Genomic DNA, 14834 nt, shown 5'->3' on the forward strand with positions numbered 1-14834 from the left:
TGAGCGCCATTAAAAAAATCAGCTGCTAATTGGAACGTCGCGTTGGCGGAGGTATCAGCGGGTTCACTTTGGCAATTCATGTCGAGAGACGTGGTTGTAGAAGTCCTTCAACCTGATGATGAGCTAAAAGGCTCGAAATCCGGATCGTTGCAAAACAACTTACTGTGAGTAGGAAATATCTTTTTAAAAAGGATTGAACACCACACTCACTCCATTATTTATCATTTCTTTGAAAAACTTTTTACATATTTTCTAGTTACGATTTCATTGGCTCTGCAATGGGACCCAGAACCTGTATAATAAGAAATATGGGTTGCCATTTGGCCTCAACAGCCTTAGTTATAGAAAAGAGAAGCACTTCAATTTCCTAAGGTTGGCTCATATCTTATCCACCATCTAGAAAACTAGGTAAAGTAGTGGTATAAAATCATAAGATGGACTCGACTTCTCAAGCATGATCGGAAACCCATAATCTACGGCACATTATCGTCCTAAAATCTTTCACCACTAGATATTTTCATGCAGTGAGGGGCAGGATAATGCAGGGGTGGGCTTCCGCATAAAAGGAACTTCGGGAGGAACTAGGTTTTAGGAATGCCTGCTGAGCTGCTTCATTTTTGTACAGGTTGCTGCAGTTAGGGAAGCTGTTCCCTACCTTTATCACCTTCATGCCTGATGACTTAACGGATTGGTCGTTTGGAGGACTAAGACATTCCTACTGAGGGTAGTCAGGATCCTCAATACTCTACTCAGAGGGTAGCATGACTGAGTTCTGACTGGAGCACTGAATGTTCTTCACAGCTGGCGTGAAAGTTCTCCGTATCTATCGTTATGGTTTCACTCCGGGCTACCCGCAAAGAAGAAATTAAAGCTTTGGAACTTCAGGCAGATAACCTTCTGGGGGATGACATGTCCCAAAATTCAGATTTGATGAGGCATTCCAAATTAAAATACCCCATAAATCAGACTGGGGAAAAAGCGATCCAGTTTATGCTAAATCTGGTTAATCTGGTATTCAAATGGCTCCAAGTATTGGTCATGATCTTGCATTTATGAAAATAAACCTTAAAAAAATCGAAATTTTTTACCCCCCTCTGATGACCAACCTTGATCCGCCCTTGATGTAAATACTTACTTGACTCTTTTTAATTAATTTCTCATCTGTCTGTACAATTTTAAGATTCATCCAAATATCCTGGTAGAATAGTAGTCTTCTAGTAATGTACATTTACCTATTAAAAATCTCTTGGGAGATCTGAAGTAATTTTAACTCTTTTGAACTAGTTAGTGATAATGGCTTATCACTAATTTATATGATGTGGGCTGAATAGAAACAAGGGTCAATTAAATAAAAGACAAATAAATGCACATCAAGTTATTATTTAATTCAATACAATAAGCTTAAAATTACAACAGAAAATTATTTTTATAAAACTAGATGACCACAAGTTTTTGCCCAAATTGTTCGAGTCTTATTAGAATAACACGTTAAAAAGGTGTCATGAGTAAATAAATATGTACAAAACAACAGATAAAAACAAACTCAAATAATTTTTTCAAATGTTCGAAATCAGTAAATTTTAGCACTAGAACTTATAAATTAGAAATAATTAAAATTATGGCAATCGTAATATGGCAAGCACGTTGCTTTATTAATTAAAAACTTAGTCGACAACGAACAATATACAAAGAAAATTTATTGCACACAAATGCATACTTAAAGGGATCGGTTTAATATAAACATTGTCCTAGCACGATTTGGAAATCAGTTTTTGAAAGCATTGGTAACTCAACTGATTCCGAAAGGTGTTAGTTCTTAACCTAAACATTTCTTCTCAATATCGTTTTGCCAAGTTCACGAAGATAAGCGGTATTTGCTTTACAAATCAACCGTAATTGAGCATTTTGTACTAGAAAAATTTCGAGCTAATACCATGGTTATCTCAGTGATATTATATTTGTTTTAAACGAGAAGGTTGTTTTCGGCGCATTTAGGACCCTTGGAAGGCCAGTTGCATGCGCCCAATTTGGAGTCGAACGCCAAATGGATGGGGCAATCGAATACGTTGACTGTGTACCGTTTCTTCCATTCGTCCCAGTTACAAGAATAGAATTTGTTGCAGAGATGTGGGTGCCTGAAAAGACCTGGCCTCTGGCAGTCGACGTCCAAGGTGTTTGTAAGAGTCCTTCTGGATGAAACCGATGACACCTTCCTTGGCGATGTGGTCGAAACTTCGTATTCGACGGAGCTCACGTCCAGCGGCTGGCCGGTAGTAGTGAACACCCTCTGTACCTTGTGTACTGGTTTGATTTCTACAGTCGGAGCACTAGCATCGTCGTAGTCAAAGTTAGTCAAATCGGCTGGTAGGGGTGTGCTCGACGACGGTAAATATTCCCTCGATGGTTCGGCCAGTGTAGTTGACGGAGTGAACAGACCACCTCTCGTCCTCGAGTTCTTAGACAGATCTAATGTTTTGGTGTTGGATTTGCAACTACATTCTGCACCGAGTTTTCCGACCAAAATTGGGTTGAAATCACTGAGTCTGGATACGACGACCACCTTAGACTTCTTCCTTCCGGTTAAGGGTTCCCTTTCTTTTTTGATAACACCGACGATAGCTTCACCGTCTTTCAGCGATGAAATCGTAGTCGAAGATAGGCCTTGTCGCAAAACACCTTTGTCTCCTGAACTGACAACTTCTCCGTAACTGCCGGATACTGCTTTGAGCAATTTAGCGTCGTCTTCTTCTCCTTCGATCTCCAATTCCGTACCGGCTACCGAGCCTGTAGGCGTAAATGAAGTTAAGACCAGTGCAGGAGCGGTAGGTTCAAAAGTGGTCGAGTAAAAAGGTCTGACTGTCGATGTAACAAAGTCTGGATAGTTTTCAGTAGTTACGACAGGTTTGACTCTAACTTTCTGTTTCCTGACGTAGTACCCGCCTCCTTCAGATGATCCACCTTTGACTCTAACTCTTTTAACAACTGGGGCGACAGTAGTGACTTCCACGACTTGTTCTGGCGTCGACGAAGATAACTGTACTCCCGATTTAGGTACATCGAATTGTCCGCTTTCCTGATAGCCGAGTGCTGGTACAACAGAGCTAGTGAAATAATTTTCTTCTTCTACAGTATTAACGTATGTTTGGACTGGCTTTTTAACGAACGTCCTCACAGTTGTGGACACTTCGGGGACGACGATCGGGGCGAATGACGACGAGGGTACTTCTTGTTTATACGTGTTATCAAAACCTTGATTAACTTTAATTCCTGGGAAGTTTAAGTTTTCTTCCAATTGGACGGCTGGCTTGTCATATTTGTAACCGGTATTGCCTTGACTTGAGAAGGAGCTACTGAAGTACTGTCCCTTAGGAGCAGCATCCAAATGTTTTTGAGATTCGAAATACTCTTCGAAATACGATTCTGGTTTATCCGAGGATACTACAGCTTGGAATCCGGCCGGCCTTACCCGCACAAGCTTGTGTTCAACAAATGGTACTTCTGTGCTAGTAACAAATGGTACAACCTTTCCACCGTAATAATAATCTTTGTGAACAGAAGGTGATTCGAAAGAGAAACCAAATGATGATGGCTTACTTGGTTCAACATATTGAACTGAACTAAAAGGTACAGCAGGAGTGGTGGATACCCTAACTGCAGGTCGAGGTGTAGTAGGTACTTTGAAAACGGCTGGTTCAGGATTAACGTAACTAAAACTGTAAGTTGGTTTTGATTCGGGCTTACCGTACTCCACAAATCCATTGTAGAGTGAATGGAACGAAGGAGAGACGAACTGCTTAGGTTTTTCATATCTGTAACCAAATGCAAGTTTAGAATCTTGGCTGCCATATCGAACTGGCTCATATGGCAACTGTGTGGTGCTAGTGACTGTAACTGGTCTAACAGTCTGTGAAGTTACAGCCGGCTGGTAGCTGTAGCTAACTACAGGAGGAGCCTGTGTACTTACAGAAACAGTTTGCAATGGTTTAGGTTGAACGAAATTGTAGTTCAACACTGGTTTTGCATCGAACGTTTTGACGTATTGTACAGGATTTAACGGAACGGAGGGTTGGCTTGTAACGAACGGAACAACTGGCCTGACAGTCTGGGTTTTGACGAACGGCTGATAACTAACTACTGGTGTCGCTGGAGTGGTAACGGTCTTTACTGCTGGTTGGTAGCTGTAGCTAACTGATGGTGGTGCTGGAGTACTAACGGTCTTTACTGCTGGTTGGTAGCTGTAACTTACTGATGGAGGTGCTGGCGTACTAACAGAATATGTATTCACCGTTTGGGGTTTGACATAACTGTAACTAAACACAGTTTTCGGTTTCAAAGGTTGTGCGTACTGCACAGAGGGCACATGAACGACTGGGCTCACAGTCTGAGTTTTGACGAATGGTTGGTAGCTCACTGCTGGTGGTGCTGGAGTAGTAAAAGTCTTTACTGCTGGTTGGTAGCTGTAACTAACTGATGGTGGTGCTGGAGTACTAACGGTCTTTACTGCTGGTTGGTAGCTATAACTTACTGATGGAGGTGCTGGCGTACTAACAGAATATGTATGCACCGTTTGGGGTTGGACATAGTTATAACTGAAGACTGGCTTAGGTTCCAATGGTTTTACATATTGCACGGGGTTCAAAGGAACAACCGGTTTGCTTGTTACAACTGGAACAACAGGTCTCAGAGTCTGGGTTTTGACGTAGGATTGATAGTTTACTACGGGTGGTGCTGGAGTACTAACAGTCTTTACTGCTGGTAGGTAGCTGTAACTAACTGATGGAGGTGCTGGCGTACTAACAGAATATGTATGCACCGTTTGGGGTTGGACATAGTTATAACTAAAGACTGGCCTAGGTTCCAATGGTTTTACATATTGCACGGGGTTCAAAGGAACGACCGGTTTGCTTGTTACAACTGGAACAACTGGTCTCACAGTCTGTTTTTTGACGTAGGATTGATAATTGACAACGGGTGGTGCTGGAGTGCTGACGGTCTTTACTGCAGGTTGGTAGCTGTAACTAACTGATGGCGGTGCTGGCGTGCTTACAGAATAGGTGTGCACTGTTTGAGGTTTGACATAACTATAACTAAACACCGGTTTTGGTTCCAATGGCTTTACGTACTGCACTGGGTTCAAAGGAACAACAGGCCTGCTTGTTACGACTGGAACAACAGGGCTTACAGTTTGTGTTTTAACGAATGGTTGATAGCTAACGACTGGCGGCGCTGGAGTGCTTACATATGTTTCAGTTCTTACAGGTTGGTAATTGTAACTGACTGGTCGTTCTGTTTGTGTTTTCACGGCCGGTGAACTGTAAGATACTGTAAGAGATGGCGGAGAAACTGCTACGGGCTTAAATGGTTGAGGCTGATGGTAAGCTACAACTGGTTTTACTTCAGCAGTTTTTACGTATTGTACTGGGTTGTACGGAACAACCGGTGTGGTGGAAACAAATGGCCTAACTGTCTGAGTTTGGACAACTGGCACGTTACTGAAACTGACTGGAGCTACCGATGGTTGAGGGGTAGTTACATGATGTACTGTTTTAAATTCCGGAAGTTCGAATTTAACTGCAGGCTGTGGATAGCTGTATCCGAATGAATCTTTGACGACTGTCTGATGATATTCAACTGCAGGTCTAACAGGTGTATATTGAACGGGATTGTAGGGAACAACAGGTGTGCTGAAAACACTAACCGGCCTAACTGTTTGTGTTTCAACAAAAGGCTGGTATTTAAATGCTGTTCCTAGTGAATTCTGAGGATGTTGATAATGAACATTCGGTGCGGGTGTACTTACAACGAATGTAGGCTGAAGAGGCTGAGTTTTGTACACAGGCTTTTGGTATGTGTAGCTTACCACTGGAGGAGATGGAGTGCTAACTTGTACGGGTTGAACGTACTGCACGGGATTTAGTGGTACGACCGGCCTAGATGTAACAGTTACCGGTCTGGCAGTCTGAGCTGAAGCGCAAGATGTGCAGACAGGCTTTTTCAATGATACGCCACCCGCATATGATTGTGGAAATTGAACAAAGGTCGTTTCTGATTGAACTGCTGGTTGAAAATAGTTATAATCAGTATGAACGACTGGAGAAGGCGTTACCGTCAATGGTTTAGGCGTTTGAGCCACTGCACACGTTTTGCATGGAACTGATGCTGGTTGAGGATATTTGACGTTATACTGAACTGGATTTAACGGAACAACGGGTGTACTAGATACAGTTATAGGTTTAAACGTGTAACTAACTGGTGGTGAGGGGGTGCTGACGACTGGATGTTCAAAGTGTACAACTGATGGCCCAGCATTTACAAATCTTGTTCCGTACGTATTGACTTGGTTTAATGACGACAAATGGAGTTCAGGTTTAGAATAACTGTATCCTACAACTGGCTGGAGGTGTTCTGTTTTCACAACCGTCGGCTGGTGATAAGATAGGACCGGTGGAGCTGGTGTCGATGATGGACTGTACGCCACAGTGCTAGAAACAGTGAAAGGTTTCACAGTAGACACGACGGGTTGCTTGTAGCTGTAATTGACTACAGGTGGGGCAGGAGTACTTACGACAACGGGTTGGAACTTGTGTACAACAGGCTGAGGCGTTTTAACATATTGCACGGGATTAAGAGGAACAACCGGAGCAGATGTAACTGTGACTGGACTAACTGTAGGTGTTTTTTGGTAATGGTATCCTACAATTTGAGGGGCCGGTGTTGTGACTACTACGGGACTAACATGCGGTTGTAAATACTGGACTGGTTTAAGAGGAACGACGGGAGCACTCGTAACAGTAATGGGTGCTACACTGACAGAGTGTTGAACGTATCCTTGATCTTGGACGGAAAATTTAGTAGGGCCGTAAGAATGAACGACAGCAGATGCCGGTTGATACAGATGGGCTTGATTGACTCGGAGTCCAAAAGTATTAACTGGAGCAGATAGTTTGTATCCACTTTGATAGTATCCTCCACCGTAGTCTCCGCGAGCATCATGAACATAGGCGCCATTTCCGTATTGATCAGTTCCTTTGTATAGATTAGTTACATACTGAGGGCTACCTTGACCTACTGCGTATTTCCCTCCGTAGAAGCTTCCTCGGTAGTTTCCTGTATTATCAAATCTATAAGCACCGCCAAATCCAGGGACATATTCACCACCAAAATCGCCTCTGCTGTCGTGCACGTATGCGCCATTATCAAGTCCAGTGACTACAAAATTTCCTCCTGTTTTGACATCATAACTACCTTTGTTGTCATGAACGTAAGCTCCGCTATTTAATCCTACACCTGCCCCAGAAGTGTAAAATGTTCCAGTCTTAACTCCCGCTAAAGATGTTCCAGGTACGAAACCACCAGTAAGGGTGCCAGGTGTAAATGACCCTCCAGTCTTTACGTCTGAAGAATACTTCGATAAGCCGGTGACATATTCCCGACCATCGTGAACATATTGCCCACCATTGTCACCGGTGGGATCATGAACGTAAGCGCCTTCTCCAGCCGAGCCTCCACCACCAACATTAACGCCTGTTGCTTTAGAAACAAAAACATTACCGCCAAATAAAGAATTAGGGTAATAATCTCCCGTGGAAACATAATATTCTCCGCTACCCTTATATTTATCTCCGAGTCCTTGACTGGGATAAGAACCACTACCTTTAGGTACAAATGCAACGCTTCCACTGCCTCCTGTCTGCACATATGTACCGCTCCCCTTATAGCTTCCACTATCACCTTGATGGACGTACGGACGTTGGTCTCCTTCTTGATGTACATAAGGAACGTCTTGATGAACGTATGCTCCACTATCTCCTTGCTGTACGTAAGTACCGCTTCCCTTGTAACTTCCTCTATCACCTTGTGGTCCGAATACAACGCCTCCACCGCCTCCTGTTTGTACATAGGAACCACTTCCCTTGTAACTTCCGCTATCACCTTGCGGGCTGTATGCACCGCTTCCACCGCCTCCTGTCTGCACGTATGTACCGCTGCCTCTGTAACTTCCGCTATCACCTTGGTGGACGTACGGACTTTGTTCTCCTTCTTGATGAACATAAGGAACGTCTTGATGAACGTATGCACCACTATCTCCTTGTTGTACATAAGTACCGCTTCCCTTGTAACTTCCTCCATCACCTTGTGGTCCGAATACAACGCCTCCAACGCCTCCTGTTTGTACATAGGTACCACTTCCCTTGTAACTTCCGCTATCACCTTGCGGGTTGTATGCACCGCTTCCACCGCCTCCTGCCTGAACATATGTACCACTTCCTTTATATCTTCCGCTATCACCTTGGTGGACGTATGGACTTTGTCCTCCTTCTTGGTGGACGTATGGAACACCTTGATGAACGTAAGCACCATTATCTCCTTGTTGTGCGTACCCTCCACTTCCTCTGTAACTTCCTCTATCTCCTTGATGTACATAGACTCCGTTATCTCCTTCCTGTGCGTATCCTTCACTTCCCTTGTAACGACCGCTATCACCTTGCTGGCTGTATGCACCACTTCCCTTATAGTTTCCACTATCACTTTGATGAACGTACGCTCCACTATCTCCTTGGTGTAAGTACGGAACTTGGTCTCCTTCCCGATGGACGTAGGGAACATCTTGATGAACGTATTCTCCTCCCGAATCACCTGTGGGGTCGTGAACATAAGCTCCGCTATTGTCACTATTTGAGCCTCCAAAATATCCAGGTTGGCCAACTCCCGATAGGCTTCCAAATGCACTGTAACCAGATCCCGGGTATGTTCCTTGCGTTTGGCTCGCAACACCCGAGAGCAAGGTGGTACCTTAATAACCAAATTAAAATTATTATTAAATATATTTTATATTTATTTTACGTTTGTTACCTAAAACATGACCTCCGTCTACTCCTTGTATTCTTCCTCCAGAAACATGCACATCAGAAACTTGGGCGTAAGCCGGACGAAGACGCCCTTCTAAGATATCCCCTGGGTAAAGAGTACCGCTTCCGAAAGTAGAGAAAGACGTACTTCCGGAAGAGCAACCGGGCACTTTCCAGGGCCAGTCACACACGAGGCTGTTTCCGTCGAATACCAAACCGAAAGGACAACGGAATTCGTATGCCGTCGGCGGAGTCTTGCCGTCTCTGTGGTGGTCGAGACAAGCGAAAAACCATCTGCAGTTCTCAGGATCAGCGAAATAACCCTCAGAGCTGCAAGCGTACCTAGACCTTGGAACCGGTGCAATCTCGCTGGAACCTAGAAAGTAAAATTGTTAAAATAATTCAAAAATTTACTTTTTACTAAATAACACATCTTAACCAATCACGTTTTCAACTAGGTTCACATGAAACTCGTTCATAATTTGCAACCAAGTTCAGAAAAGGAACCGTTTCAACATTACACCTATATACAGGGGACCTATCTAGCTATTATCTGAATGAAATTGAAAGAACATTTAAGATCAATTTTTTAATCAATTTATCAATTTTTTATTGAAATATGGGAACAAAAACCTGTTCAAATCGTGTGAACTGGTTTTTACTGAAATATAGGTTATAATTTGAAATGAACGTCTCCAAACTCTGAACTAAGTTTAACCCACGCTCAACTGCCGTTTCAACGTTGAACCAGTTTCACCATTTGAACTCGGTTCAAGATTTTTAAAATAATAATATTTATTTGTACTTTGTACATGTGTTACACATTAAAAAAACACTACGACCAGAACTGCACCCGGAAGATACATGTTATGAGGAGCCAGACAATCCTAGCACTCAGTTTGTTGTTGGGTTCTGGCGAGGGGTTCACGGGGCCGTCATCTTTTGAGGCGACATTGAAGATTCTTGGGATGGAGAATCCTTCAGCAATACAGCATTAGAATTAGGGTTAAGATGAGTTGAAAGATTGGAATGGAACTTGAAGAAGGGGAGATCAATTATTTGAGGAAGGAGATGCTAAGGCCATTGTGGTTAGTGAGGGTGGTGACATTACGTACGGACTTTAGAGAATTCTTCTGATGAAGTTTGATTGGAAATCTTGAATACGTTAGATATTAGTTGGTCCAACAGTTTTGCTCCATATGTCCAAATAGGTCGAAGTAATGTTTGTGTACATAGTTTGTTATTTACTGCCATGTCTGATTTCGGCCTTTTAAGTCTTCGTAGTTGTCCAATTCGCCTATTTAATTCTTGTCGCTTCAGTTTTGGGTGAGCATTTCTCGTCAGTCTACTGTTTACGTATATCTTTTACTTGTTGTGCGGTATTTCTTTATTGCTAATGAAAGGATGGGTTTGTTCTCGTTCTTCTTCATTTTTCACATTGTGCACCGTTTTTCATTGAGCTCAAGATACTCCTGGATATTGGAGCTGGCTTGGATAGGATTGAAGTTAAGAGATAAAATTGCAGCAGTATAGTATGTATATATAGGTGTCACTGTATCAGCAGGTCAGCAGTATAAATTGTATACAGGATGGGACTTCTTCCTCGTGGAACGCCCGCCTGGATCCTACTGACTTCCGAAAATTCGATGCCTAAGCAGGGTCTAATTTTAAGATGATGAGAACCCCCTCCCCATTGCCAGACCCTGTCAAAAGATTGGGACATGTCTAAGAATGCACCTGAACGGTAATCTGTTCTATAAAGCTGCGTACTCACTATGTACGCGAATCAGGATCATCTTTAGTATGTACGCTTCTGCGCTCAAGGCGTGAAACTGTTTGCGAACATTCGAGAGCATTCCAATGGCTATTGGTTTTTGGGTGACCTGAAAGTGGAGCGCAGTAGGTTTGTGAACGGCACTGAGGACCTTATATAGTGTGTACCGCTCTTATAACCTAACATCACATTGTGCTATCTCCAAAAGCGTGGAGTGCCCAAAGGAAAAATGTCTCGTCCTTATCGAACTATACCAAAAATAGCCATTATTGTGGGATCTTAAAGATTCCAATTGTAAAAAATAGAACCCGAAAGAAGAAGCATAGCGAGAAATTGGTTAAAAAAATTAATTAAATTGGAAGTCATCGAAATTTGCTCGCCTAAAACGAAGGGGCTTTCTATAATCTAAAGCCAAATAATGGAAAAGCTGCCATTATCTCGGACACATGATAATCTTTCCACCTTCGGGTGAATACTGCGGATCTCTTGCGGAGCGACTGTGTTCGTGCCCTCGTCTCTACTTGAGCGCTATTGGTTCGCGAACAGAGTGGGTTCGCAGCTTTAGTAATCTCTCGTTCCAGAGGCAATAGTTCTAACAACCCTCAAATATTGCTGAATCGTGGAATGGCGAGACGGAAACCAAACTGAACTCGATCCAGTGCTGAACTGAGTTTAAACAGGTTAGTGTAATGAGATCAGTTCAGTGTTAAGAAAAAGAATTCTTGGTTTAGGAAGACATTCTCTTATTATTGGAGGAAGAAGTTTTTCTGGATTTTGTTGGACACCACTCCTTAGTAAGTAAAGATTTTTTGTAAATTTTACTTTATTGCCAATATATTTCTTCTTACCTTTACAGGCAGATGCATCGGGAAGAGAACCAGGCCAGACGCACACTTCGTAACGTTCGTCGAAAGCAAGACCTGCTGGGCAGTCGTATTCAAATACCGTAAAATCAGGCGAGTACTGGTTGAATTTCACGCAACGGTAAAACCTTTAAAAAAAGGCAAAAATGTTTAGTTTTTGTTTAATTAAGACTATGTTAATTCATACCGACCTGTTACAACCTGACGGATGGGTGAAGTAGCCTTGCCTTGTACATTCAAATTCTGTTTTTGCCTCTTTTCTAACCACGTGGACTGAACCGCTCCTGTCGACGACTCTTACGATTCTGAAGGGTGAGAGATGGACATCTCCTAGAAAAAAATTGATTAGTTGGTTATCCCGGCGCAAACCGGCAAGACTGATCAGTCGTGCGGGTTTTACCTGAGAACGGCGTTAACGAGTTGTGAATTTGATCTTGGAGCGAGAGCAACTGAGCAGCCCTTGATTTCCTTGACAACTGTGTAAACGTGTTGTAAAGAGTGTCCGTGATTGGTTTGCCACTGCAGGACTTTTCCCAATCGTCGCTTTCCGACGAGGCGATTGAAATACCGGCCAAATTTCTCAAAAGAGCGTATTTTCCCTATTTACATCAAAGAAAAAAACATTTTATCTTTGGTTCATCAAGGTGATTATTTAAATATTTCAAATTTACCTTGATAGATGCACTAATGGAGTCGTCAAAAGCGACCCAATCAGTACCTTTGTAAGCATATGGGGCTGTCAGATCTTCATCACGTTCTAAAGTCCATCCACCCTCATCCATCATTTTACACAACTAATAACAAAATGAATAACGCATAAAAAGAAAAACATTACTTCATCAATAAATCTACCTGTGCTTGAGAGATTTTCTTAGGTGCTGATAAAACTGACGATCTTGGCATGTTTTGAGCCGCATCTTTGAGGTTAAAATGAAGAGCGAATGCAGGTAAAGACAGGATCATCTGGCTATGATCGGCTCCCATTCCCGAAAAAAAGTCGATAAGGGAATCCTAAAAAATAATCAATAAAACTTAATTTAATTCAAATCTAAAGTATAATCTGGACTTACAGCATTGAGAATGTCGTCGATTCCCATGAGCCTGCTAGGGTGGTATGCTAGTCCATCCTCAGTGCTATCGGTCAGATTGTAACTCGGCACAACGAAATAGTTGACATACCTAGTTAAAATTCAAAACTTTAGAAAAAGTCCGGTTATTTTAATAGGAAAATAAGAGGTCTAGTTACTTTGTAAGTGCTTTGAGGTCGTAGTGCTTAGCCAACTGCTGTGGCTCAGCCGGCAATTCCATGATGATTTCATTACCATAACTAAAAAAATACCATTTCAACGTAATTTTATTTTAATATACAATATTTCCAGTAAATAAAGAAATGATTAGCAAATTCAATAAAACTAATCCGGCCCAGAATTGCTCATAGGCCTACGAATGTGTAATCATCAATTTTAATTTTAAAATTTTGTGGTGATACTTGGTCAACAAATATTAGACACGTGCACAAGCTTTCTTGCCCATTAGCTCTAAAAGCCGAGAAAAAATAATTTAAGTTACTTTAATAATCATACAATTAATTAAGGTTTTAAGTTGATATAAAAAAGTCAGTGTCACGAGCGAGATTCGAACCCACGACCTTCGGATCGATACCACTTGAGCTATCGTGACTTCGATCAACTCGGGCACTAACTTCCCATCTCAACTCCACATTTTGAATTTTCCCTTCTTTTTGCCATTTTTCAAATGTCGTGTAAATCCTGTCACTCGGCGACAAGTGAAATGGCCACGGAGACCTTTATTGAAATATACTTCATTTTAATTCATTAAGTTCACTATTTTTATTACTACTATCACTAGTTTATTTAATTGTATGATATTAATTGGTCAAGCGGACCACGAAAAATAGTGGACTTTAATAATTTCTTATCAACTTGGTTTTCTACTTTTTTTTGTCCATGTATTTCAAGATTATTATATAATGTGTCGATTTGATTTTTATTTAAACAAAATATGATCTAGATAATTGTAAGGATAAGGGTAGTGCAAGGTTTTTATTACATGAGAATAAATATATAAAAAGTTACAAAAACCAAAAGATTCTGTCCGTGAAGTAGGTCAAAAAAACACGAATTTTTATTGATTTGCCTACAAAAAAAAAATACAACGAGGAGTTTATCTTTCAAATATATTTTATATATTTTTTCTAATTTATTTGAAGGGCCTACGTTTGGGCTTTACGTGTAATTTATAACCTTAAAATGTCGTATAGATAGGTAGAAATGTTTCCAAGTTACCATTTTGTCATTTTCGAAAAATAAGACGGAGAAAAATTTGACTGTTTCAGAAGTTTATTAAACGGAAGCAACCAATATCAAATTTGTTTTTTGCTAAAAAAATATAATTTGACCTACTTTTCTAAATCATAACAAACTTGCAATTATCTATTATCGCAAATATTGAAACAGATAAACTAAAAAAAAAAAAAAAAAAATCACCCCCTTTTATTAAAAACTTACTTTGCCGTATCTTGTTTGCCTCCGTCGAATTTCGCTTTGGCTCGTTTCGTCGATTCAATTTTGTGGAGGGACTCCGACAAAGCCTGAAACAAAATAAAAAATCATTAATTTTTTAAAGTATTTAGAAATAAAAAGATGCGCTCTGTAATAAATAAAAGTTTGTCTACTAATGTCCTTTCATTTGAAATGGGCTCATGGGCTTAAAACTGGCCCTACTTAGATACACAACGCCCCTGTAGTTATCTGGCTTATCTGATGGCCAAAGTTATTCAAACCCTTCGTAAACACAGGACGACGGGATGAATAGAAAATTAGTTTTAGTATTAAATTTGCGTTGACTTATTTTCGTGATATGGTTTTAAAATAATGTCTAATATGCGCCGTCGTCTTCTGTCTATAAATAAGAAACGTATGTGCTTATTGCGACAGGCCCATTTAAACTTGGTCCAGAAAGAGAAAACCCGGCCGGCATTGTATTCAAATAAGGTCCGATTTCCATTTGTCGTCAGTTGCGCTCTTGTAAGGTCATTTCGGTTGTAATCAAACAGAAGAGAGTTTTTATACACATGTCGAACAATCAAAACCGTTAAATATACTATCCTCATCTACCATGACAGAAAACTTAGAGTACTTGGACTTTGACTGAATTATTTTATGTTTCACACAGGTCATATAAACCCTCAGGGTGCCGGTGTTTTTGAAATAAACAAAACATTTATAAGTATGTCGGTTTCGAATGCAGGGCCTCTGGATTCGAACCCAGGACCTTTACCTTACAGTGATGAGCTTCACGTCCAACCGTTGCGGCCACCGACACCCC

General features: G+C 41.3%; 1 protein-coding gene across 1 annotated transcript in view; it reads right to left on the reverse strand.

The window, feature by feature from the left end:
* Nucleotides 1-1364: 1364 nt before the first annotated feature.
* Nucleotides 1365-14834, reverse strand: part of LOC106673894 — a 92626-nt gene continuing 79156 nt past the window's right edge. Inside the window, exons 5-14 of the mRNA XM_024228511.1 lie at nucleotides 14015-14097; nucleotides 12733-12813; nucleotides 12557-12665; nucleotides 12339-12497; nucleotides 12158-12280; nucleotides 11887-12085; nucleotides 11678-11816; nucleotides 11472-11614; nucleotides 8854-9225; nucleotides 1365-8793 (exon numbers count right to left, since the gene is read on the reverse strand). Of these exons, the coding sequence (XP_024084279.1) occupies nucleotides 1964-8793; nucleotides 8854-9225; nucleotides 11472-11614; nucleotides 11678-11816; nucleotides 11887-12085; nucleotides 12158-12280; nucleotides 12339-12497; nucleotides 12557-12665; nucleotides 12733-12813; nucleotides 14015-14097 (8238 nt within the window). The 3' untranslated portion in view covers nucleotides 1365-1963. The remainder of the gene's footprint in view (nucleotides 8794-8853; nucleotides 9226-11471; nucleotides 11615-11677; nucleotides 11817-11886; nucleotides 12086-12157; nucleotides 12281-12338; nucleotides 12498-12556; nucleotides 12666-12732; nucleotides 12814-14014; nucleotides 14098-14834) is intronic.

Source organism: Cimex lectularius, unplaced genomic scaffold, assembly GCF_000648675.2.
Source record: "Cimex lectularius strain Harlan isolate CLEC.00 unplaced genomic scaffold, Clec_2.1 scaffold220, whole genome shotgun sequence".
Classification (NCBI taxonomy): domain Eukaryota; kingdom Metazoa; phylum Arthropoda; class Insecta; order Hemiptera; family Cimicidae; genus Cimex; species Cimex lectularius.